The sequence below is a fragment of the Choloepus didactylus genome, chromosome 18 (assembly GCF_015220235.1).
Source record: "Choloepus didactylus isolate mChoDid1 chromosome 18, mChoDid1.pri, whole genome shotgun sequence".
NCBI lineage: Eukaryota > Metazoa > Chordata > Mammalia > Pilosa > Megalonychidae > Choloepus > Choloepus didactylus.
In genome coordinates, this window is record NC_051324.1 from 22,839,723 (window position 1) to 22,864,941 (window position 25,219).

The 25,219-nt window shown below is 40.2% G+C and overlaps 1 protein-coding gene across 3 annotated transcripts in view; it reads right to left on the reverse strand.

The window, feature by feature from the left end:
* The window catches only part of PHF12 (PHD finger protein 12), a 55,337-nt gene that overhangs the window by 12,248 nt on the left and 17,870 nt on the right, over positions 1–25,219 (reverse strand). For all 3 annotated transcript variants that reach the window (XR_005212549.1, XR_005212550.1, XM_037807987.1), the window contains exons 3-6: positions 16,257–16,329; positions 13,149–13,542; positions 11,699–11,819; positions 9,519–9,651 (exon numbers count right to left, since the gene is read on the reverse strand). Coding sequence is in view for 1 of the 3 variants with exons in the window: in XM_037807987.1 (XP_037663915.1) it covers positions 9,519–9,651; positions 11,699–11,819; positions 13,149–13,542; positions 16,257–16,329 (721 nt within the window). In the remaining 2 variants the exon portion in view is untranslated. The remainder of the gene's footprint in view (positions 1–9,518; positions 9,652–11,698; positions 11,820–13,148; positions 13,543–16,256; positions 16,330–25,219) is intronic.

The following is a 25,219-nucleotide window of genomic DNA, read 5'->3' on the forward strand; positions in this document are numbered from 1 at the left end:
TAAATATTTCAATGAGCTAAAGGAATCCATTTACAAAGAACTAAAGGAAATTAGGAAAATACTGACTGAACAAGATAAGAGATTGAAATAATAAAAAAGAGCCAAACAAAAATTTTGGAGCTGCAAAAGGTATAGTAATTGAAACAAAAACTCATTAGACAGACTCAACAGCAGATATGAACAGGCAGAAGAAAGGATCAATAAACTTGAAGACAAGACAACTGAAATTATCCAGTGTGAGGAGCAGAAAGAAAAATAAATGAAGAAACTTGAACAGAGCCTGAGAGACCTGTGGGACACCATGAGGTGTACCAGTATAGACATTACTGGAGTCCCAGAGGATGAGAGAGAGAGAAAGGAGCAGAAAAATATTTGAAGAAATAATGACTGAAGACTTCCCAAATCTGAAAAAAGACACGAATCTATACATCTGCAAAGCTCAATGAACTCCAAGTAGGATAGACTCAAAGAGATGTATACCAGGACACATTAGAGTGAAATTGTCAAAATCCAAAGACAGAGAGATTTTCAAAGCAGCAAGAGAGAAGCAACTTGTCACATACAAGGGATCCCTAATAAGATTAATGGCAGATTTCTCATTAGAAACCATGGAGGCCAAAAAATAGTGGGATGATTTATTTAAAGTCCTAAAGAAAAAAACTGTCAACTAAGAATTCTATTTCAAAAATGAAGGAGAAAGTAAGACATTTTACAGATAACAAAAGCTGAAAAAGTTCATTCCCAGAAGACCTGCTCCAAAAGAAATGCTAATGGAGGTCCTTTGGGCTGAAATAAAAGAACAGTAGACAGTAACTCAAAGCTATATGAAGAAATAAATAACATTGTAAAACTTTGCTAACAGGCATACAATGTAAAAAGTAAAGTTTGTAAACTACTGAAACTAGGTTCTTATTAGTTTAAGATGTTTATTGTAATTATAAAGATAACCACTAAGAAAATAACTAAAAATTATAGAGAAAAGGAAAGAAGAAGAGAATCAAAATGGTATACTACAAAAAAACAACCAAATACAAAAGGCAATAATGGAGTAACTGAGGAACAAAACCATACAGGATGTACAGAAAAAAAGTAACAAAATGGCAGAAGTAAATTCTTCCTTCTCAGTAATTACTTTAAATGTCAATGGATTAAACTTCCCTATTAAAAGGCGGAGATGGGCAGACGGGTATATTATTTTCAGACAAAACAGACTTTAAGACAAAAAAAGATTATAAGAGATAAAGAAGGATATGATATATTGATAAAAGGTTCAATCCAGCAAGAAGATATAACAATTACAAACATATACACATCTCTTAACAGAGCCCCAAAATATATGAAGTAAATATGGGCAGAACTGAAGGGAGAAATAGATAGTTCTACAATAAAAGTTGGATACTTGAGTACACCACTTTCAATAACAGAACATCTAAACAGAAGAACAACAGGAAATAGTGGACTTGAACAACACTGTTAACACATTAGACATATACAGAACACTCCACTCAACAAAAGAATACACATTCTTGTCAAGTGCACATGGAACACTTACAGGACAGACCACATGTTAGGCCACAAATCAAATCTTAATAAATTTAAAAATACCAAGAGCATACAAAGTGTCTTCTCGGACCACAATGGAATAAGTCTAGAAATCAAAAAGGAAAGGAAAACTGGAAAATTCACAAACTCGTGCAAATTTAACAACACACTCTTATATTAATAATGAATCAAAGAAGAAATCACAAGGGAAATTAGGAAATATCTTGAGACAAATGAAAATGAAAACACAACATACCAAAACTTATGGGATGCAGTAAAGGCAATGCTCAGGGGGAAATTTGTAGCTCTAAATGCCTACATTACAAAAGAAGAAAAATCACAAATAAATGACCTAACTTCGGACCTAAAGAAACTAGAGCAACAAGAGTAAACTAAACCGAAAGTTAGTAGAAGGAAAGAAATTATTAGTAAAGATTAGAGCAGAGATAAATGAAAAAGAGAGTAGAAAAACAACAGAGAATCAACAAAACCAAAAGTTGGTTTTTTGAAAAGATCTATAAAATCAACAAATCTTTAGCCAGACTGACAAAGAAAAAGAGGACAGAAATAACTAAAATCAGGAATGAAAGTGGGACATTATTACTGACCTTACAGAAATAAAAAAGATTTAAAAGGGTAGTATGAACAGTTTTATGCCAACAAATTAGAAAACCAAGATGAAATGGACAAATTCCCAGAAACACACAAATTACCTAATCTGACAAATAGAAAACCTCAACAAACCTATAAGAGTAATGAGATTGATTCAGTAATGAAAAACTTCTCAACAAAGAGAAGTCCAGGACCGGACAGCTTCACTGCGGAATTCCATCAAACATTTACAGAAGATTTAACACAAATCCTTCTCAAACTCTTCCAAAAAATAGAAGAGGAGGGATTACTTCCTAACTCCTTCTATGAGGTCAGCCTGATCCTGATACCAAAGCCAGATAAAGACAGCACAAGAAAAGAAAATTACAAACCAATATCCCTTATGAATATAGATGGAATAAAAAACATGATCACCTCAATTAATGCAAAAAATGCATCTGACAAAATACAATATCCTTTCACGATAAAAGCATTCAAACTACGAATAGAAGGGAACTTTCTCAACATGATAAAAAGCATTTATGAAAAACCCATAGTATATATCATACCCAATGGTGAAAGACTGAAAACTTTCTCCCTAAGATCAAGAACAAGACAAGGATGTGCACTGTCACCACTGTTATTCAACACTGTACTGGAAGTTCTAGCCAGAGCAATCAGGCAAGAGAAAGAAATAAAAGGCATCCAAATTGGAAAGGAAGAAGTTAAATTATCCCTATCCACAGATGACATGATCCTATACAAAGAAAACCCCAATGAATCCTCAAGAAAGCTACTAGAACTAATAAACAAATTCAGCAAAACTGCAGGATACAAGATAAACACACAGAAGTCAGATGGGTTTCTATACAGCAGTAATGAATAATCTGAAGAGGAAATCTAGAAAACAATTCCATTTATAATAGCATCTAAAAGAATAATTTTAACCAAGGATGTGAAAGACATATGCTGAAAACTATAAAACATTGCTGAAAAAAATTAAAGGAAACCTAAATATATGGAAAGATATCCTGTGTTCATGAATTTAAGACTTACTATTGTTAAGATGTCAATACTGCCTAAAGCAATCCTACAGATTCAATGCTATCCCTATGAAAATTCCAGCAGCCCTTTTTGCGGAAATGGAAAATCTAATTATATGGAATTGCAAGGGGCCCTGAATAGCTAAAGTATTCTTAAAGAAGAACAAAGTTGGAGGACTCACACTTTCTGATTTCAAACTTACCACAAAACTACAGTAATTAAAACAGTGTGGTACTGGCATAAATACAGACATACAGACCAAAGGAATAGAACTGAGAGTCCAGAGATAAAGTCACGCATCTATGGCCAGTTGATTTTTGATAAGGTGCTAAGTCCACTCAATGGTGAAAAGAATAGTCTCTTCAACAAATGGTCTTGAGACAACTGGAAATCTACATGCAAAGAATGAATGTAGGCCCCAACTTTTCACCATATACAAAACTTAATTCAAAATTGATCAACAACCTAAATATAAGGGCCAATACTATAAAATTCTAACAAAAAACACATAGAGAAGTATCTTTGGGACTTGGTGGTGGGCAATGGATTTTTTAGATTTTTATAGCAAAAGCAGAAGCAACAAAAGTAGATAAAACGGACTTCATCAAAATTTAAAAAACTTTTGTACATCAAGAACATTAATAAGAAAAAGACAATATACAGAATGGGAGAAAATATTTGGAAACCTTATATCTGATAAGGGCTTAATCTCCAGAATAAAGACTCTTAAATTCAATAAAAAGACAAACAACCCAACAAAAAAGGGGCCAAGGATTTGAACAGAAATTTATTCAAAGAAGATATTTAAATGGTCAACGAACTCCAACATTATTAGCCATTAGAGAAATGTGAATTAAAACGATGAGAAACTGGAGAACCCAAGATGGTGGCTAGGTAAGAAAGGGCAAAAAAACACCTCCGTGAAAAATACTAGATAAAAGCCAGAAAGTGACCCAGAACACCAGTTCCAGCAATGCATCAGCCGGACAAGGTCTGCTAAATCCACAGGGACAGCGCAATTGGTGAAACTGGGAGTCTGCATTCTGAAACGAGTGAGTGAGCTGGCTGAAAGTCCGGCGGCCGCGCTGTGGTGTGGGGAAACCGTGGGTTGGTGTCTGGAGATGGACTAGTTCTTTTTAAATAAATAAATAAATAAAAATCTGGGACCAACTGCGGATACAACGGTGAGAACCGCGCAGTGAAGCACGGCGGGAGCGGGCTCTCCCAACGCCTCAATGTCTGGCATGGAGGACAGCCCTACCCACACCCGCTGCTGACTGTCTCGGGGCCAGGGGCAGAGGGGAGCCAAAAGGAGAAAGAAACCGCGCCCCTTGCAACCATCTCCCCAGTGGGCTGGGGATGCTCCCGCCCAGGGCTGGACCCACAGCCCATAGCTGCGCCAAGAAACCCAGCGTGACAGGCAGTGTTTCCCACAGCACCCTGCACGCGCCACAATATTGGCCATGGACAGTGGCCTTTAGGGCACCCACAGCTAGTTGTCCTGGACTGAGAAGGCGGAGTTGTGCGAAGAGGGGGAAATTAACATGCCCCATTCAACCATCTTTACAGCAGGCTGGGAATGCCCCTGCACGGCCTGGCGGCCCAGGGCTTCCCTGAAGGGCCAGCGTGCACTTGTGACGTAGCACAGCCTTCCCTCAGCAGAGGTCCTAGAAGAGCATGGCTGAGAAGGGGGACCCTACGCCAGTGCCAAGGACTTGTGGGTCAGCAGCAGAGACGATCTGTGGCAGGACTGAGGTGATGGCTTGGACTCTTGCAACAGCCTTAAATCTCTGGGAACACCTAGGAGGTTTGATGATTAAAGCTGTCCTGACACCCTAACTGTTCAGACACACGCCCCACATTCAGGGCAGACAGCACCAACAACACACCAAAATTAGTGCACCAATTAGACCCCACAAGAATCAGACCCCCACACACCACAAAGACAAAGCTGGGGAGAACTGACTTGAGGGGAAGAGGTGACTCACGGACGCCATCTGCTGGTTAGTTAGAGAAAGTGTACACCACCAAGCTGTAGATCTGACAAATTAGAGATTGGTATTTTTTATATCCAGAAAGAACCCTATCAAGTAAAGCAAAATGCCAAGAGGCCAAAAACAACAGAAAATCTTAAATCATCTAATAAAACCAGATGATATGGAGAACCCAGGCCCAGGCACCCGGATCAAAAGATCAGAGGAGACACAGTACTTGGTGCAATTAATCAAAGCACTAAAGGCAAGCAAAGAGAGCATGGCACAGGATATGGGAGACATGAAGAAGAGCATGGCACAGGATATAAAGGACATAAAGAGGGTCCTGGAGGACTGTGAAGAAGAAATTGCAAGAGTAAATTAAAAAATAGACGATCTTATGGAAATAAAAGAAACTGTTGGCCAAATTAAAAAGACTCTGGATACTCATAATACAAGATTAGAGAAAGTTGAATAGCGACTCAGCGTCCTTGAGGACCACAGAACGGAAAATGAAAGAACAAAAAAGAATGGGGAAAAAATTGAAAAAATAGAAATGGATCTCAGGGATACTTTAGATAAAATAAAATGTCCAAATTTAAGACTCATTGGTGTCCCAGAAGGGGAAGAGAAGGGTAAAGGTCTAGAAAGAGTGTTCAAAGAAACTGTTAGGGAAAACTTCCCAAACCTTCTACACAATATAAATACACAAAGCATAAATGCCCAGCGAACTCCAAATGGAATAAATCCAAATAAACCCACTCCAAGACATATTCTGATCAGACTGTCAAATACTGAAGAGAAGGAGCAAGTTCTGAAAGCAGCAAGAGAAAAGCAATTCACCACATACAAAGGAAACAACATAAGACTAAGTAGTGACTACTCAGCAGCCACCATGGAGGCGAGAAGGCAGTGGCATGATATATTTAAAATTCTGAGAGAGAAAAATTTCCAACCAAGAATACTTTATCCAGCAAAGCTCTCCTTCAAATTTGAGGGGGAGCTTAAATTTTTCACAGACAATCAAATGCTGAGAGATTTTGCTAATAAAAGACCTGCCCTACTTCAGATGCTAAAGGGAACCTTACTGACAGAGAAACAAAGAAAGGAGAGAGAGAGAGATAGAGAAATTTAACAGACATATATGGAACATTACATCCCAAATCACCAGGACACATTCTTCTCTAGTGATCACAGATCTTTGTCCAGAATAAATTCCAAAAAAAAAAAACTGAATTTATTCAAAGCACATTCTCTGACCACAATGGAATACAAACAGAAGTCAATAACCATCAGAGACTTAGAAAATTCACAAACACCTGGAGGGTAAACATTAGGGGGAGATGAAAACATTCATGGATAATCAAAAGCTGAGGGACTTCATCACCAGTAGATCAGTCCTATAAGAAATGTTAAAGGGAGTTGAGCAGGCTGAAAGGAAGGGACACTAAACAACTGACTGAAACCACATGAAGAAATAAAGATTTCCAGTAAAGATCACGTGGTAAATATAAATACCAATACTATGGTACATTTGATTTGTAACTCCACTATTTACTTCCTACAGGATCTAAAATACATAAACTGTAATGATAAATCAGTGGTTTTGGACTCAATGTAAAATATGTAATTTTTGACAAGAACTACATAAAGGTGGGGGAATGGAGGAGTCAAGGAACATAGTTTATGTGTCCTATTGAAGTTAAGTTGGTATCAAAGAAAAACAAGATTGTTATAGACTTAAGAGGTTAAATTTAAGGCCCACGGTAAGCACACAGAAAGTATCAGAGAATATGACCATAGAGATGAAAAGTAGAGTATGGGTTATGAGAAGTGGGGGAAGGGGCAATGGGGAGTTAAGAAAGGAGTGTAGGATTTCTGATTGGGGTGAAGGGAAATTTCTAGTAATGGATGGTGGGAAGGTGATAGCATTCCAACATTCTAAATGTGATTAATCCCACTAATGGAATGCTAGGGAGGGATTGGAATGGGAAGATTTAGACTGTATATATGTTTCCACATGTGAAAAAAAAAAAAAAAAAAAAAGACAGTCTAAATAGACAATGCCAATTAAATGCTAAGGATGATCCTGGATGGGATCTGAGGATGGAGGAGAGGAGGCTCAAAGGGACACAGTTCGGACATCAGGAAAAAAAAAAAAAGGAAACAGAGAATGTAAGCTTTGTATCAATGGTGAATTTCTTGAACTTCTTAGCTGTGTTTAATGGGATTGCATAAAAGAACGTTCTTGTTCATGGGAAATGTATATGTGAACTATATTGTTTGTTCAAGGATGTGTGCAGCTTGCTCTCATATGTTCAGAAGACAGAGCAATAGATGATGGGTTATAGACAGGGAGGGAGGGAAATAAAGAAATGGTGGTATGACAGGATGTTAAAGTTGGTGGATCAGGGTATCGGGGGAGGGGGGTCGGGGTATGCTGGAGTTCTGTGTATGGGGTTTGTATTATTTTTGCAACTGTTCCTGTAAGTTTGAATTTATTTCAAAATAAAATTTAAAAAATAAAATAAAAAAATAAAAAATAAAACTATGAGAAACTACTTCACACCCACTAGGATGGCTATTATCTTAAAAACTGAAAATAACAAGTGTTGGCGAAGATGCGGAGAAATAGGAACCTTAGTACATTGTTGGTGGGAATGTAACATGGTGCAGCCACTATGGAAAAGAGTTTGGAGGTTCTTCAGAAAGTGAAACACAGAATTTTACATGACCCAGAAATTCTAATCCTAGAAATATACTCAAAAGGATAGAAGGCAGAGATTTGACAGACATTTGTACATCACAGCATTATTGACAACAGCCAAAAGGTGGAAGCAACCCCAGTGTTCATCAATAGATGAATGGATAAACAAAATGTGGTATATCCATACAATGGAATATTTTTCAGCCATAATAAGACGCAAAGTGCTGGTTCATGCTACAACATGGATGAATCTTGAAGACATCATTTTGAGCAAAATAAGCCAGACACAGAAGGACAAATATCGTATGACTAGCTCATTAAATTACTTAGAATAAGCAAATTCCTAGAGAAAGAAAGTAGATTAGAGCTTACCAGAGGCTGGGGGAGGGGAGAAATGAGAAGTTATTGCTTAGTGGAGATGAGTGTCTGTCTGGGATGATGAAAACATTCTGGTAATACTGGTAAAAGTTACACCACATTGTTAGTGTACTTAATACCACAGAATTGTACCCTTAGAAATGGTTAAAATGATTTTTATGCTTTGTATACTTTACCCCAAAAATGTGAAAAAGAAGAATCAAATTTGGGTAGACTGCTCATTATTCAAGTTCAGCAGAAGGCAAAACAAGACTCTCATATTGTCCCTCAAAAGCTTCTTCCTAGCTAAACCTTTCTGAGCAACAATCAGCCAAAATAAGAACACGAAGCAACTTTTCTCTTCCATGTATGCAAGTCTGTAACAGGTAACCCGGCCCTAAGGACGGCTTTGGGTGCACATCACCACATTTAAGGCCAATAGTCATTCCATGGTTTTCACCATTTGATAGACAATGTATGTCTTAAGCAGTAACCGTTTTACTTTGGAAAGGGTACTTTTATGGGGAAGAACTCCTCCCATTCAACCTTGTGAATGATCGTTCTAATTGCCTACAAAGAAATGTCCTAAACCTTTTTTGATGATAGCAAACTTCAGCTCTGTTTTAACCCCAGGAAGCAGTCTGGAAAATGTACCCAAGACTCCTGGGAGGTAATATGACAAGACCCCAATATCATTCATTCATTCAACAACTTACTAGTAAGTACAAGAGAACACCAATGTGTCATCCAAAGATGATTGTAAAGAATTAAACAAAGCAAGAGAAGCAAAAGAGCTTCATTTGGTGCCTGGAATATATACAGTGTTCAACAAATGGCCGAACTGAATACTGTTAACCATGCCAATTCTTCAATTTCCAGAAGTTACCATGTAGTTAACTACTGGTGTTATTTTCTTTGTTCCCTCTAAAAATAAGAGGTAAAAAAATATGGAAAACAACTACTGAAGAGCACTTTATTTCCTTAAGTTTGGATCTAATATACTCCCCTTTTAGGGCTATTACATCAACTACCTCAATTCACTGTGGAATAAATTACTCATGAACAACCAAGCATTAATGGGTTAAGTATGCCCACGTAGCCAAAACAATGCGTTGTGGGAAAAGGCAAAATGCACAGCTGATATAAGTCAAAATAATTGGAACTGAGTGGGATGGTCTGCAGAAACCAGCATCTGAGTGACTACAGTGAACTCTGGCACAAAACTGACCTTAGTATGCTTTCTACTGAATCAATCCATGCTCCCGCTGTGCCTATAGACGATGAATGGACAGTGTTGCACTTACCACCACATGTTCGATGTGATTTGGACACATCCATCTGCCCAGGGGCATGGCAGTGAGCGGTGGCTCAAGGCAGTCCATGTGGAACAGGAGAGGGCAATAGTCGCATTGGATGAGAGGGGCCACGCGACAACTCCTGCAAAGAAGACATGTAGGCCATTTCTGTGGCAAGATGGGAGAATTCAAACCAACTCTGTGCTGTGGAACAGCCTCCCCTCCTTAATCCTAAAAACATTCTCCCACCTCTTCCCTACCCTCCCCACACACCCCAACCCGGTGATTCAAGTTACATTCACAATCAGGAAGATAGATGAAGTTGGGGGCTACCGCCAGGCTCTCCATTATTCTCTCTTCTAAGAGGAATGTGCCTTGTTGGGAAGTAAATGTTTATTTGGAGTTTAGCTAAAGTGGCTGTCAGAGCAGGAATGATCAATGATCAGTACCCAATGGGGGAAGACAGCCAATTCTACGCTGATCTGTCTACTCCTCAAAAGAGAGCAACCACCTCATTTAAAAAAATCACTAGCAACCCTTCAAGTCTTAACTACAGCAAGAAAAGGTTTCTCTTCTGCATGAAGCACTCGGCAGAACTGACAATCTGTCAGAGAGAGGTGCGCTGGGAAAATGATTTTGTAATGTGTTCATGTAAGCATGATTCAATGCAGGGGCTTAAGCAAATGCCGGTCGTGAATAGTAACGGCAATACTCCTTGGGTCCCTGAAATGCACTGGATGCCACAGTTTGGGCCTGGCTCAGAGTTCTGCTGCTCTACAATCTAGTTCCCTATAGCTTTTGCCATGGAATTTTTTTTTTTGGGGGGGGGGGGTAGCTATTTTCTCCAGCTATCTCGCCCTGACCATAATACAATCTGTCTAATGCACTTGAGCCAGTAAGTCCAGCTGCAGTAATTGAAGCAGCTGGTTCCTGTCCAATCTGAAGAAAACCAGTGTCCCAGGGAAGATACAACTGGGGCAGCCTAGAGGCTTTTGGAAGTCATCCAGTCCTATGCACACTAGCTACCACGGATACTAGTAGTACTTTTTTTTTTTTTTTTTTTTTTTTTAGAAAAAAAATATTGTATTTCTTACTTCATAGATAAAACTTAAGCTATACTTGGAGAAAGACAATGATGATAGATAGATAGGAAGAAAGACAGATAGACGGAATTCCTGGGATAATTCTCAGTTGGTCATGGTGTATCATCCTTTTAATATGTTGCTGGATTCAGTTTGGTTATATTTTGTGGAGGAATTTTGCATCTATATTCATAAGAGTCTATCGGTATGTTGTTTTCTTTTCTTGCGATGTCTTTTTCTGCTTTTGGTATCAGGGTAATACTGACCTCTTAGAAGGAGTTGGGAAGTGTTCCCTCCTCTTCTTGTTTTTGGAAGAGTTTGTGAAGGACTGGGGCTAGTTTCTCTTTAAAAGTTTGGTAGAATTCTGCAAAGCCCTCTGGGTTTGGGCTTTGCTCTGTGGGTAGTTTTTTTTTTTTTTAATCTTCATTTTATTGAGATATATTCACATACCAAGCAGTCATACAAAACAAATCGTACTTTCGATTGTTTACAGTACCATTACATAGTGGTACATTCATCACCCAAATCAATCCCTGACACCTTCATTAGCACACACACAAAAATAACAAGAATAATAATTAGAGTGAAAAAGAGCAATTGAAGTAAAAAAGAACACTGGGTACCTTTGTCTGTTTGTTTCCTTCCCCTATTTTTCTACTCATCCATCCATAAACTAGACAAAGTGGAGTGTGGTCCTTATGGCTTTCCCAATCCCATTGTCACCCCTCATAAGCTACATTTTTATACAACTGTCTTCGAGATTCATGGGTTCTGACTAGTAGTACTTTTAAACTCATCTTTGGTGATTTTAAAACTCTTTGTCTTTCCCAGGGATTTGTGTCCCTGTTGGCCAGAGTTCTTCCTGCTAGTCATTCTAAATATCTCATGCTTCACTTTAAGCCCAACTTCTCTCATTCCAGCCTCTATAAACACAGTAAAGAGTAGTTCCTCTGTGCAATGATTCTTCAGGGAATTTATTGACCTTTAAGGCTCTGGTTACTCAATTAGTCAGCCATCATTATCAACATTTAACATACACAGTTTGGAAGAGAGACAAAAGCAGTTACTGAATATGAAGTAGAACCCCTAGGTATGGAAGAAAAATACCTGTTACATGTGAAGCAGACTTTGACCGGCAAGGGAACGAGACCATTGTGATCTAACTCATGCTGTGTCTTCTTAACATTTTTCCCTGTGGTTTCCTCCTTTCTTCTTCTCTTGCTAGAACCTAGAAAAGAAATTGGTGGTGTAGAACTATCCCTGGCTTCAGAGGTCCGAGCCTGGGATGTGGAAACAACAGAAGGTGAAAGGAACAGATCTTAGCAAAACCATGTGTCCTGTTACTAGCTGTGGATCTCTTTCTGGGCCCCCCCAGGCTGGTTTCAACTGAGAAAAAGAATGAGAAGGAAGAAAAAGGGAGACGGAAACACAAGTCAGAACGACAAATCAGAAAATTCACCTGTTCCATGGCAGAAACACACTTAGAAGTCTTGGAAACATGAAGTGGTCAGAAACCTAGATTAGATACCAGCACTGTAAGAAGTATAAATGCTCAAGTCAAATGGTCAATAAAGAACTATTCTGGCAAGGTGGCTGAGGAAAAGACTACACTTTTACCACATGTTTACAGAAGCCAGAAAAACTTTGGTTCTATATGCATCCCACTGACCAGCAGGCTTTTTTTAAGCCTTCCAATTTAACTTTCTCTGAGAAGACAGTAAGATCTACCAGCTTTGTAGTATCAAGTAGAGGCCATGACTTGATTAAAAAAAAAAAAAAAGAACGGAGGGCAATTTAGTAATAGCTATAAAAACTAAATGCACATACCTTCTGACCCAGCAGTTCTCCTCTTTAGGAATTTATTCTACAGGTACACTCACACAGGTACACATATGCATAATGATATATTTACAAAGTAATTCATTGAAGCACTATCTGTAGTAACAAAGGATTGGGAGCAACCTAAATGTCCATTAATAAGAAACTGTTTAAAGAAATGATGGGACCATTACGCAACCATTTAAAAACACAAAACCTGAAGAAAGTCTATATTAATATGGAAAGACTCCAGAGCGTATTATAAAGTGAAAAAAGCAAGGTGTAGAATAGTGCATCAAGCATGATATTTTTGTGTAAATAAAGAGGAAATAATGAGTATCTATCTGTATTTGCCTATATATGCATTAAGAACCAAAGTGGTTATCTATGAAGGGTAGGGGGCGGAAACTAGGCAGATGGCAGACAGAGGTGGGAGGGAAATTTTTTGTTGTAAGTCTTTTTATATTTTTTGATTTCTGAATGATATGAATGTATTACTTATTTTAAAAATTAGTACTGAGAAGGGGTGGGAAAGGAATTTAGAGATTCAGTTTAAAAATGGAGAACCGAATAAGCATGGCAATGGCTAAAACCTTTGAAGATCTCTTCAGGCAGAGCCAAGGACAGGAAGCTGAAACAATGGCTATGCAGGCAGTGACCCTGCAGGCAGCATTCCTTTTTTGCTGGACAGTAATTCTCTGGGGAAGCTGGGGTGAGGGAGGGCATAGGTTTGGCTAACCTGGTAGTGCAGTGGTACAAGTCAGTTCATTGGGCAACTGAAACTGGGTGGGGTTCCGCTCCATGGCGGCAGCAATCAGCAGCTCAAAGGGCCGCCTCAGCTGGGGCTGCACATAGTCCAGCTCTGCTGCTACAGGCTCCTCATCCACGTCAATGATGTCCTCATCCACGTCATTCTGCTCAGAGGTGGGAGTCTCTGTGCTGGCATTGGATGTGGGCGTGCCAGGCCGGCTGGCCCTCCTCTCTAGGATCCGGGCATGGGCAATGGCCTTGAGCTCAGCCTTGCTAGCTGATCTGTCCAACAAGTCAGTGTCACTGCTGGGGGATGTAGTCCTTTTGCTGGATTTGTCCACCAGTCCATTGACATGGCCCAGTTCCTTCTTCTGCTCTCGTTTCTGTGCAAATGAACAGGTGGGCCCATCATAAAAAGTACCATAAAACAGAAAAGGATAGATGCTACAAAGTCCTGCTAGGTCACTAACCAACCAAAATTATGAAAAACCCTAACATATCACCAAATTATCCACCTGGGGACTTGGAACACTGGTCTGTTCAAGTTGACAAAACCAGAACTGAATCATGTTTGCAGCAGAGAATTAACCACAAAGCACGGAATGTTAGAAACAATTACACAAATTATATATCATTTACTACAACTCATCACATGATACACATCTCTATAAAAGGACAGGGGCAAAGAGTTAAAAAGTTAATATAGTGAGAATAAACATTCAAAAACACACACAGGTATGTATCATAACCCTAAAAGAGATCATTTTAGTTTGCCTTTGGAGGATCCTGACACTCTGAATGGTTTTTAACAACTCTGCTCAAAATAAAGGCAGGCTGCAACAATAGTTTAAACAGAACACTGAAGGTAACATTTCTTAGAATAGGAAGGGAAATGGAAAAAGACTATGTGTACTCAGCAGGACTGGATGACTGATAATGTATTTTCCTCCAGGACTCCAAATAGAATGGTCAAATAAGGGTTTAACACTGGTCTCCAGTCAGGAGACCTGGGATCATGTCCCAGTTCTGCCACTGATTCTCTCTAACCTTGAGTGACTCAGGCTGGTGGGCAGGAATTTCTCCATCTGTAAAGTGAAACTAGCAAAACCTTTCTCCTCCTCTCAGGGATATGGGGGGATAAAGAGGGTCATATATATGAAAGGGGTGGCTCTATGTTAGGGGAAGATCTAGCCTCCACCAGGAATCATAGTAGGAAGTTGAAGAAGCCCAGAAGGAGGTATCATTTCAATCCACTTCAGTGTAACTACGGGAGGCCAGAGGGTGGAAGTGGTGGTTGTGGAAAAGGCAATATGGCATTGGTAGGCAAAGAAGCCCATGTGAGAGCAGGTTAGGCTGGTATCTCAGGAGAAAAACATTGCTAGAAAGAGGCATACTATAATCCCCAGCAATTAACTCCAATTCTAGAAAACTGATGAAGAGTTTTGGAATGAGACAGAAATTGGTTCAAATTGTGGCTCTGTCAATTCCTTTGAGTCCTTGGGAAAGTTATTCTACATGTCTGAGTCTCAGTTTCTTCATTTCTAAAATGGAGATACTACCACCTGCACCCACAGATGGCTGTATGGATTAAATGGGTTAACAAAGAAAATGCATGCTATATCGTGGGCACTAAAATAATGTTTGTTCCTTTTTCCACTCCTCTGGCTTCATCTCCTCCGCTTAGCTCTTCCCAATTCTGTAGTCCAGCGTCTTTGAGTGGCAAGCTTCTGAAAGGCCTCCTGGCTGGCAAGTGCTTCTAATCTAATTGGGAATGTACAGGAAGGGATCGTTGGAATATAGAAAGCCAAGAATACCTATAGACTTTAGGAGAAACGGAACTGCAGCTGTGGTTAGGTTTAGGTGATTGACTTGGCCTTGACTTGCTTTTTAATAGGAACCCTAGTGCACATTTTTGAAAAATAATGTCTGCCTGTTTACCTTCTTCTTAAAGGCTCAAGACTGTTATACACATAAACCACAATCTCTGAATCATCTCTCCATCCTGTTTCTGCAACCAAGGAAGTCATCATTCATTGTGACATCATGTTCAGGGTCCAGAAAAGCAGAGGTGATATCACAACAAAGGGAAGTTGCTCAAAGTATAATTAGTATAGGGGGATGGTGAAGGAGGTGTGGATTATAGTTCACACATAAATTCTAATCCACAACATATAACTTGAGGCTTGGGTCTCTCATAGTCTGGGTGGAAACACGCCTCTTTTTTTGATAAGAGAGAATTTAGCTTTTGCACCCCATAAACATTCTCAAAGTAGAAAATAATAGCCATGTTCTTTAAGTCAGTACTGAATTATTAAGGCCAAGGAAGGGGAGTTAAGCAGAGATTAGGCAACCTGGGGTGCAAATGGGTTCAAAGTCCCTCCCCCCTCTCTCCTATACACCTGGGTCAAGCCTCTGGATACCAATGCCTGGGGGTGACAGAAATCCTTTTTTAATCAAGGCGGAGAAGCAGACTTCTTTTTCTGCAACTAGTTTCAACTATGGAGACGTCTGCCACATTCAGGTCACTTATTAAGAGGTCAACAAGGAGATTAAACTACTCCTGTCAGTTATAGGGTGTTGTGGGTTTTCACTTTGGCATGGGGGTGTCTATCTGTTGTTTTTCTCTTTGGAGCAATGAAAATTGTCTAAAATTGAGAGTGATGATGACTTTATAACTAAGTGAGGATACTGTGAGACAAAGTTTATTTTGGTTAGAATATATGCTATGTGAATATATCTCAACAAAATCTGCTGATTCAAAATAAATATATAAATAAACAGCAAGATTTAAGTGCTAGAGAAAATGTGGAGAGGTACAACTAAAACAAACAAACAAACAAAAAACTACTCCTGTCAATGGTGACTGAACATGTCTCTTCTGTAAATTAGCACACCTCTTCTGCCCATTTCAGTAGTCCATGTTTGGATTTTTTAGGCCCTACTGGATTCCAAACAGTAGCCATGGGGAAAGTGGGGTGATTTCAGGGCCAGAAGAGATAAGGGATGAAATGCCTTCAAGGCCAGGCTGTCTTAGCTCTAGAATGTCAGTTTGCTAGATCTGGCATTCTGAACAGTCTTCAGAAAGTAGTGTTATTACCTTTCGGCGAACGGTGCACCGGTGACACATCCACTCCCCAGGAGGCAACATCTCTTCACTCAGTGGAGGGTTACTGCAGGGAAAAGACAAGGGCAAGACTAAGTAACTAATCCTTGATGTAGCAGGAAAAAGCCCAAGTTCTCTCATCCTTCAAAATGCTTACTTGGCACCTGTGCCTGTTTGTATGTATTATATCCCCCAGAAAAAAACACGTTCTTTAATGCAATCTTGTTGGGTCAGACGTATCAGTGTTGATTAGGTTGGAATCTTTTGACTGACTGTTTCCATGGAGATGTGACTCAATAAACTGCGGCAAAATGTTTGATTAAATTATTTCCATGGAGATACGAACCTCGCCCATTCAGGGTGGGTCTTGATTTAATCACTGGAGTCCTATAAAAGAGCTCACAAACAGAAGGAGCTCAGAGCAGCTAAAAGGGACATTTTGGAGACTTTTGGAGTGACACTTGCTGACACTTGGAGATTTGGGCAGAAGGACTTTTTGGAGATGCTAAGCTAAGAGATGAAGTAGAGAGTTTGTCCCGGAGAGGCTGGGAGAGGACCCCTGGGTGCTTAGAGAGAAACGCCCTGGGAGGAAGAAGCAAAGGCATAGGTGCTGAGAGAGAGAGGAGCTGAGGCAAAAGCCCAAAGACATTTTGGAGACAGCCATTTTGAAAGGCAACCTGGAAGCAAAGGACCAGCAGTTGCCAGCCACATGCCTTCCCAACCGACAGAGGTGTTTCGGATGCCATCGGCCATTCTTCAATGAAGGTACTATCTTGTTGATGCCTTAGTTTGGACACTTAGAATTGCAAATTTGTAGCCAAATAACCCCCCTTTACAAAAGTCAAATCATTTCTGGTATTTTGCACAACTGCAGCATTAGCAAACTAGAGCAGCATCACTTACAATAACCTAAGGAGTTACTGAAATGAGTTATCTCTTCCCACAACTTAAAAAGAGAAGCTAAATTCAGAGCTATTACTCTTAACATTGGGCTTATAAGAAAAAGTATAAGGAAGAAGTTCTGAGCCCTGAGCTTTATAGTCATTCCCCAATTCTGTACCATGCTAAGAAAATCACTGATAGGTCTAAAACTCTTTTTCAAAGTCTGTCAGTGTTAAGTCTAAGCTGTTCCATGTGCTGTTCAAAGCCCACTGTAACATGGTCCCATTCTGTCTCTCCAGTCCCTCTTCAGGTAGCCCTCCCCCAGTCAAACTGACAACTTGTTATTTCTTCCTCTAGAATGCCTTTCCCTTAGAAAGCTATGCTTTTCTAAACCCTATTCATCCTTTAAGGCCTGCTTCAATTTAGCTTGTGGTAGATTAAAAATGGCTGCAAATTCTTTGCTTCTCATCCCATAGTCCAATTCTCTCCTCTTAAACTGGCCTTGCCTTGAACCAATAGAAGGCAGCAGAGGTGACAATGTTGTAACTTCCACAGCTGGGCCTTTAAGAGATCTGTAGAGTCCACTTTTATGCGTTTGGAATGTTCCACCTCAGAGCCCTGCTATCATGCTATGTGAGGCCATATGAAGGAGGCCTGAGGCACTCCAACAACTCCAACTAAACTTCAAGCCAGGAGCCAGCACAAACCATTATCATGTGAGTGAGCCATCTTGGACATTCTAGTTCAGTCCCAGACAACAACATGGCGAGCAGAAAACCACACAGCTGAGCTCAGTCAACCCTCAGAATTGTGAGAAATAGTAACTGGTTTCTGTTTTAAACCAAGTTTTGGGGTAGCCTGTTATGAAACAATAGATAACCAGAACACAGCTCCTCTACGACATCTTTCCAGCTCACTTACGCATCTTGGAACTCTCACTGCATGGTTTTTAGTCCTCTTTTGGCACTTCTTCTTTGCCTCGTATGACAGTTCTCTTATTTCTCTTATTAGAGTGGTCAAGACAAGGGTTGGCTCTCTACCCTTTTTGTATCTTTATAATATAAAAGCTGTGCAAACAGTAGGCACTCACTAAATCAACACTGAGTCAAAATTTAGAGCTGTGTAGGGCTGGGCCTTCCTCCACCATCCTCTGGTCAGTGATATCCATTAAGGTGACATCAAGAGTAACAATGAGACTTTATTAAACCTTGGGACAGTCACATTAATAATGCCTATACAGCAGTGGTTCTCAAACTGTGGTCCTCAGACTAGCAGCAGCAGTATCTGGGAACCTATTAGAAATGCAAATTCTGAAACGTCACACCAGACCTATTGAATCAGAATCTCTGGGAGTGGGGCTCAGCAATCTGTGTTTAACAAGACCTCAAGGGGATTCTGCTGAGCACCAAAATCTGAAAACCACTGCTATACAGTATAAGGCTATACTTAAGATTCCCAGCTTTGGTTCTTGGGAGTCACCTGCCTAGAATGGCAAGGAAATTTTTTTTCAAAAAATGTGAGAAATACTGATCCCCTCACCCCTACCCTCAAAAACAAAACACACACACACACAAAACCTTGAGGGCTACCTATGTAAGACCTCTCCTTTAAATGCCAGGAATTGATGCTATGCTGCTTTATTGTTCCTACCTAAAACAGCACTTGGCTTGGAAAATTTTCCTAGGTCCAGATTTGTCTGCTTTCTCGGTGCTCTCAGCATACATGTCAGGATGTCTACCAAGTCCTCACAGCTCATTGCTTCCCTTCCTCCATTTCCTTTGTGGAATCCCAGGAGGAGCTTACCAGGTAGCAGAAAACCGGAGGCACATTGGCCTGTTGGGACAGGCCTCCAGTCCTGGAGGACCACAGGTGAATGCTACCTGTAAAGTCTTCCCTAATTCTCTTCAGTGTGTTTATGCAACAGGCCAAACTATTGAAATGAATGCAGGTAATCTGCAAAGGTCTACAGACTCTGCTATGCTTCAGCAGCTGTCATATTAAAATTAACCCTGAAGGCTAGCACGTCTTATTCTGTTTTTCACTTCTGTTCATCTGCCAACTGGCTTTGTACCAAGATACTACCCTATACCAAACATGTAAACCAGGGAAGATGGTAAGGGCTTAGAACTTTGAACAAGGACGTGAATGACCTCCTGATGACCCTCATGCTCCCCCTCAATCTATTCCCATCCCTGCTGGCAAAATGCTTTATCTAAAACACAATTCTGTTGCTATCAGTCTCCTATAAAAAAAAGCCCTTAATGCTCCTCCATCCCTTAGAGGATAAAGTTCCAGCTCCTCAGTAATGCAGAGAAGACGCCTGTGGCCAGAACCCTGCCTCTTTCTCCAGCTCCATCTGCATGGTGGCTCCCTACATGACTCAGGCTGTTTCTTCCCTCTTTGTTCATTCCAGAGCTTCTACCCAAAACTACGAGCTGGGCCTTCCCCAATTCTTTCACCTGAGGAACTCCTTATCTTTTCAGACTCAAATCAGGTACTACATCCAGGACACCTTCTCTGACAGTCCCTAGTTCTCTACAGCAGTTCTGTGCTGCATATACTGTACTAGTGCCTGAAAACCCTCATCTGTACCTCATTTACCTTTGTACCTCCACACCATGCACAAGTAGATACTCAATGAAGCTTTAAACAACCAGGGAACCCTGAAAGAGTGGGTTTCTAAGAAGTGAGTGTAACCCCTCCAAGTCACGAGGCAAGGCAACACAGTCATTTGTCAAATTAGTTGTTTCTAAGTCACAAAACAATGAGAAGACATTGGAGTCAAAGTTCATACTTGCAAGCCTCCAATATACCGAAACATTCGAACCTATCCATTTTACTCTTCTTTCAACAGTTTTACTTTTAATCTTTCTCTTTCTTAACACAGATAAAATACTTAAAATGTATTAAGAGACTCTCAAAAGTAGCCCCTTTTGGGGTTCTAAAGGACTCATTTTTAGAGATACTGCATTTAAGAATGCACATTGCACCCACGCCTATGGCCAACTGATTTTTGACAAGGGTGCCAATGATTAAAGAACAGTATCTTCAGCACATGGTGCTGATAAACTGGATATCCACATGCAACAGAATGAAATTGGACCCCTACCTCACACCACAAACAAAAACTGACTCAAAATAGAATGACCTAAATATAAGAGCAAAAACCATAAAACCCTTAGAAGAAAACATAGGGAAATACCTTCAGGACCTGTAGTAGACAATGCATTCTTGGACTTTACACCAAAAGCAAGAAAAATGAAAGAAAAAATAGATAAATCAGATTATGTCAAAATTTAAAAGTTTTGTGCACCAAAGGACATTATCAAGAAAGTGAATAGACAACCAACAGAACAGGAGAACATATTTGGAAACCATGTATTTGATAAGGGTTTTGGTATTCAGATTATGTACACAAATCCTGTAACAACAAAAAGACAAATAACCCAAATAAAAAATGGGCAAAAGTTGTATTAGGCGGCCCCTTCCTAGACTTTACACCCAAAGCACAAGCAACAAAAGAAAAAATAGATAAATGGGAACTCCTCAAGCTTAAAAGTTTCTGTACCTCAAAAGAATCTGTCAGAAAGGTGAAGAGGCAGCCAACTCAATGGGAAAAAATTTTTGGAAATCACGTATCTGACAAAAGACTGATATCTTACATATATAAAGAAATCCTACAACTCAATGACAATAGTACAGACAGCCCAATTACAAAATGGGCAAAAGATATGAAAAGACAGTTCTCTAAAGAAGAAATACAAATGGCCAAGAAACACATGAAAAAATGTTCAGCTTCACTGTCTATTAGAGAAATGCAAATTAAGACCACAATGAGGAGAACCTAAGATGGCGGCTAGGTGAGACAGGGCAAAAAAACACCTCTGTGAAAAATACTAGATAAAAGCCAGAAAGTGACCCAGAACACCTGTTCCAGAGATGCACCAGCTGGACAAGGTCTGCATATTATATCCACAGGGACCATGCATTTGGTGAAACCGGGAGTCTGCATTCTAAAAAGAGTGCATGAGCTAGCTGAAAGCCTGGTGGCCGCACTGTAATATATGAAAACCATGGATTGGCATTTGGTGACAGACTAATTCTTTTAAAAAAAAAACAAAAAACCCGGGAGCGGCTGCAGATACGACAGTGAGAACCATGCAGTGAAGCACGGCAGAAGTGGGTTGTGACAACACATTGGTGTCTGGCGTGGAGGATAGCTCTTCCCACACCTGCTGCTGATTGTCTCGGGGGCAGAGGGGAGCCAAAAGGAGAAAGAAACTGCGCCCCTTGCAACCATCTCCCCAGCGGGCTGGGGACGCTCCTGCCTGGGCTGGAGCCATAGCCCAGAGCCGTGCCAAGGGTCCCACTGTGACAGGGAGTGTTTCCCGCAGTACCGCGCACACGCCACAATATCGGCTGTGGACAGTGGCCTTTAGGGCACCCAAAGCCAATTGTCCCAGAGCTGGGAAGGTGGAGCTGTGCAAAGAGGGGGAAATTAACACGCCCCATTCAACCATCTTTACAGCAGACTGGGAACGCCTCTGCATGGCGCAGCGGCCCAGGGCTTCCCTGGAGGGCTGGCACGCACTTGTAACGTGGCACAACCTTCCCTCAGGAGCGGTCCTGGAAGAGCACGGCTGAGAAGGGGGACCCGCTTGGACATCCCAGAGACCCTACACCATACCAAGGACTTGTGGGTCAGCAGCAGAGACAATCTGTGGCAAGACTGAAATGAAGGCTTAGACTCTTGCAACAGCCTTAAATCTCCAGGAACACCTGGGAGGTATGATTATTAAAACTGCCCTGCCTCTCTAACCACCCAGACACACGCCCCATATTAAGGGCGGACAGCACCAACGCACCCAAACTTAGTGCACCAATTGAACCCCACAAGAATCAGATCCCCACACACCACAAAGACAAAGCTGGGGAGAACTGACTTGAGGGGAAGAGGTGACTCACGGATGCCATCTGCTGGTTAGTTAGAGAAAGTGTACACCACCAAGCTGTAGATCTGACAAATTAGAGACTGGTATTTTTTATATCCTGAAAGAACCCTGTCAAATAAGGCAGATGCCAAGAGGCCGAAAACAACAGAAAATCTTAAATCATATGATAAAACCAGACGTTATGGAGAACCCAGGCCCAGGCACCCGGATCAAAAGATCAGAGGAGGCAGAGTACTTGGCACAATTAATCAAAGCACTAAAGACAAGCAAAGAGAGCATGGCACAGGATATGGGGGACATGAAGAAGAGCATGGCACAGGATATAAAGGACATAAAGAGGGTCCTGGAGGACTGTGAAGAAGAAATTGCAAGAGTAAATTAAAAAAACAGACGATCTTATGGAAATAAAAGAAACCGTTGGCCAAATTAAAAAGACTCTGGATACTCATAATACAAGATTAGAGGAAGTTGAATAGCGACTCAGCGTCCTTGAGGACCACAGAACGGAAAATGAAAGAACAAAAAAGAATGGGGAAAAAATTGAAAAAATAGAAATGGATCTCAGGGATACTTTAGATAAAATAAAATGTCCAAATTTAAGACTCATTGGTGTCCCAGAAGGGGAAGAGAAGGGTAAAGGTCTAGAAAGAGTGTTCAAAGAAACTGTTAGGGAAAACTTCCCAAACCTTCTACACAATATAAATACACAAAGCATAAATGCCCAGCGAACTCCAAATGGAATAAATCCAAATAAACCCACTCCAAGACATATTCTGATCAGACTGTCAAATACTGAAGAGAAGGAGCAAGTTCTGAAAGCAGCAAGAGAAAAGCAATTCACCACATACAAAGGAAACAACATAAGACTAAGTAGTGACTACTCAGCAGCCACCATGGAGGCGAGAAGGCAGTGGCATGATATATTTAAAATTCTGAGAGAGAAAAATTTCCAACCAAGAATACTTTATCCAGCAAAGCTCTCCTTCAAATTTGAGGGGGAGCTTAAATTTTTCACAGACAATCAAATGCTGAGAGATTTTGCTAATAAAAGACCTGCCCTACTTCAGATACTAAAGGGAACCCTACCGACAGAGAAACAAAGAAAGGAGAGAGAGATATAGAGAAATTAAACAGACATATGTGGAACATTACATCCCAAATCACCAGGACACATTCTTCTCTAGTGATCACAGATCTTTGTCCAGAATAGACCATACCATATGCTGGGACATAAAAGAAGCCTCAATAAATTAAAAAAAAAAAATCAAATTTATTCAAAGCACATTCTCTGACCACAATGGAATACAAATCGAAATCAATAACCATCAGAGACTTAGAAAATTCACAAACACCTGGAAGGTAAACATTAGGGGGAGATGAAAACATTCACGGATAATCAAAAGCTGAGGGACTTCATCACCAGTAGATCAGTCCTGTAAGAAATGCTAAAGGGAGTTGAGCAGGCTGAAAGGAAGGGACACTAAACAACTGACTGAAACCACATGAAGAAATAAAGATTTCCAGTAACGATCATGTGGTAAATATAAATACCAATACTATGGTATATTTGATTTGTAACTCCACTATTTACTTCCCACAGGATCTAAAATACATAAACTGTAATGATAAATCAGTGGTTTTGGACTCAATGTAAAATATGTAATTTTTGACAAGAACTACATAAAGGTGGGGGAATGGAGGAGTCAAGGAACATAGTTTATGTGTCCTATTGAAGTTAAGTTGGTATCAAAGAAAAACAAGATTGTTATAGACTTAAGAGGTTAAATTTAAGGCCCACGGTAAACTCAAAGAAAGTATCAGAGAATATGACCATAGAGATGAAAAGTAGAGTATGGGTTATGAGAAGTGGGGGAAGCGGCAATGGGGAGTTAAGAAAGGAGTGTAGGATTTCTGTTTGGGGTGAAGGGAAATTTCTAGTAATGGATGGTGGGAAGGTGATAGCATTCCAACATTCTAAATGTGATTAATCCCACTAATGGAATGCTAGTTAGGCTGTATATATGTTTCCACAATTGGAAAAAAAAAGACAGACTAAATAGATAATGCCAATTAAATGCTAAGGATGATCCTGGATGGGATCTGAGCAGGGAGGAGAGGACGCTCAAAGGGACACAGCTGAGACATAGGGAAAAAAAAAAGGAAATAGAGAATGTAAGCTTTGTATCAATGTTGAATTTCTTGAACTTCTTAGCTGCACTTAATGGGACTGCATAAAAGAATGTTCTTATTCATGGGAAATGTATTTGTGAATTATATTGTTTGTTCAAGGATGTGTGCAGCTTGCTCCCATATGTTCAGAAGACAGAGCAGTTGATGATTGATGACAGATAGGGAGGGAGGGAAAGAAAGAAATGGTGTGACAAGATGTTAAAGTTGGTGGATTGGGGTGTCAGGGGAGAGGGGTCAGGGTATGCTGGAGTTCTGTGTATGGGGTTTGTATTGTTTTTGCAACTGTTCCTGTAAGTTTGAATTTATTTCAAAATAAAATTAAAAAAAAAAAAAAAGACCACAATGGGATAACATCTCACACCAATTCGAATGGCTGCCATTAAACAAACAGGAAACTACAGGAAACTACAAATGCTGGAGAGGATGTGGAGAAATTGGAACTTTTATTCATTGTTGGTGGGACTGTATAATGGTTCACCCACTCTGGAAGACAGTCTGGCAGTTCCTTAGAAAACTAGATACAGAGTTACCCTTCGATCCAGAGATTGCACTTCTTGGTATATACCCAGAAGATGTGAAAGCAGTGACACGAACGGATATCTGTACGCCAGTGTTCATAGCAGCATTATTCACAATTGCCGAGAGACGGAAACAACCCAAATGTCCTTCAACAGAGGAATGGATAAATAAAATGTGGTATATACACATGATGGAATACTATGCAGCAGTAAGAAGGAACGATGTCGTGAAACATATGACAACATGGATGATCCTTGAAGACATAATGCTGAGTGAAATCAGCCAGACACAAAAAGAGAAACATTATTTGCTACCACTAATGTATACATTGAAAAATGTAAAATAAATGGTTTATAATGTAGAATGTAGGGGAACTAGCGATAGAGAGCAATTAATGAAGGGGGAACGATAACC